This window comes from Entamoeba dispar, genomic scaffold (genome assembly GCF_000209125.1).
Source record: "Entamoeba dispar SAW760 scf_1105229459839 genomic scaffold, whole genome shotgun sequence".
Classification (NCBI taxonomy): Eukaryota; Evosea; order Mastigamoebida; family Endamoebidae; genus Entamoeba; species Entamoeba dispar.
Window position 1 is genome coordinate 1 of NW_001853893.1, and position 1,884 is coordinate 1,884.

A 1,884-nucleotide genomic window follows, 5' to 3' on the forward strand; every position below is an offset into this window, starting at 1 on the left:
TGTTTTTATGGATGTTCATCATTAACATATATTAATATACCATCATCAATTATTAAATTAAAAGATGAATGCTTTAGTGGATGTAAATCATTAACATCAATTAATATACCATCATCAATTAATGAAATAGGAAATTATTGTTTTTATGGATGTTCATCATTAAAATCAATTAATATACCATCTTCAATTACATCATTTGGAAATTATTGTTTTTATGAATGTAGGTGTGAAGAAGAATTAAAGAAAAATAAAAGAATACCAAGAAAATGTTTTGACAAAAGGTATTGAATGAAATAAAAATTCAATAAATGAAATACAATATAATTTGAAGTAGAAGTAAATTGTAATTGATTATCATTTATATTATTATTATTCTTTTCTTATTTATTCTTTTTGATATTATTCTTTTCTTTTTTATTATTTGATATATCATTCTTTATATTTGTTTTATAATTCTTTTTTTTATTCTTTATTTCTTTTTATTCTTATTATATATTCTTATCTTTCTTTTTTATTTTATTTCTTTATATCTTTTATTTTATATCTTTATTTTATTTTGTTTATTGTTTATTATATATTTTATCTTATTTATCTTCTTATTTATTTTATTTATATTTTATATTTATTCATTCTTCATTCATCATTTTGTTTTCATTTATATTAAAATATTTAGAAATGAGAGAATATAATGATGAATTTGATTTTATATTTTGATTATTTCATTAATCAAATTGTTGATTGTTGATTGTTGTTGTTAATTTTCATATTTCATTTTATTTTATTATTATTTTATTGATAATTTCATTATATTGATTGTTTATGATACAATTATATTCATTAACCACTTCATTCTTATTCTTCTTTTATTCATCACATATTTGTTTCTTATTCATCAATTTGAATTATTGACATCATGCATTGTATTTTCACATTCTCATCAGATTACTTAATAATAAGATGAATATAAAATCAAAACTACCAGAATTCATATTATTAAAATAATCAAATTATCACTCTTCGACTTGACAACAAAATGGGGTTGTGTTTGTATCTAATCTCTGATATTCCTTCTTCACTATTACTTCACTATTCTCTGGATGTTCAATTCGAGTTATTCTATTTCTTTCCCCTATTCTTCTTGTCTCGACATATTGAAGAACATTCGTCATGTGTCGATTGATTTCTCAGTTCCTTTTGGTTTCAAAATTAAAAATAGATTAGATACATTAATCATCGTAGAACTTTGAATTAAAAGGATGGAAGGTGATTTGGGATATCTTCTTGATTCACAATTCAGGAGAATGAAAGAAAATGAAGAAGAATATAAAACAGTATGTATAAGGATTAATAAAATTGAAATTGAAAGAAAGAATGTGAGTAAAATCATTGTTGGGATGATTTCTGATGAAACAAAAGAAATAGTTTCTGAGATGAGATGTATAGAAATACCAGAAAGTGTTGTATTCAATAACAAAGAAAATGAATATGAAAAGAAGAGTCTTTGTATTTGTTGTATTAATGAAGAAATGAAAAACAAAGGAATTCATATTAACAACTATAACATTGAAAGAATTGGAATAATTCCAATGAATGAAATTATGTATGGAAGAGAAAGAATTGATAGTATTCGAATTAGAAAAGTGAATAATAAACAAAAGACAATCAAAGAAGTGATTGAAGAAGAAGAGATGAAACAAGAAAAATGTCAAATTGAAATAGGTATAGGAGGAACAAATAATGAGATGATAAGTTTTGATGAACATGAAATAAAACAATACAAAGAAGAAAAGTATATTATATTTATTAAAAAGATAGAAGGAATTAAAAAAATTAAACAAGGAAGAATTGAAATTGAAAGTGAAGGAATTATAGAAATGAACTAAA

At 21.6% G+C, this 1,884-nt stretch overlaps 1 protein-coding gene across 1 annotated transcript, besides 3 other annotated features; it reads left to right on the forward strand.

The window, feature by feature from the left end:
- Positions 1-340: 340 nt before the first annotated feature.
- Positions 341-455: a microsatellite.
- Position 456: 1 nt separating this feature from the next.
- Positions 457-627: a microsatellite.
- Positions 628-764: 137 nt separating this feature from the next.
- Positions 765-794: a microsatellite.
- A 462-nt stretch (positions 795-1,256) lies between these two features.
- EDI_271370 (uncharacterized protein) lies at positions 1,257-1,883 on the forward strand (the record flags this gene model as incomplete). Its single annotated transcript, XM_001736407.1, has 1 exon — positions 1,257-1,883. One exon carries the CDS (start codon positions 1,257-1,259, stop codon positions 1,881-1,883), a length of 627 nt encoding a protein of 208 aa, XP_001736459.1.
- Between the last annotated feature and the right edge of the window lies 1 nt (position 1,884).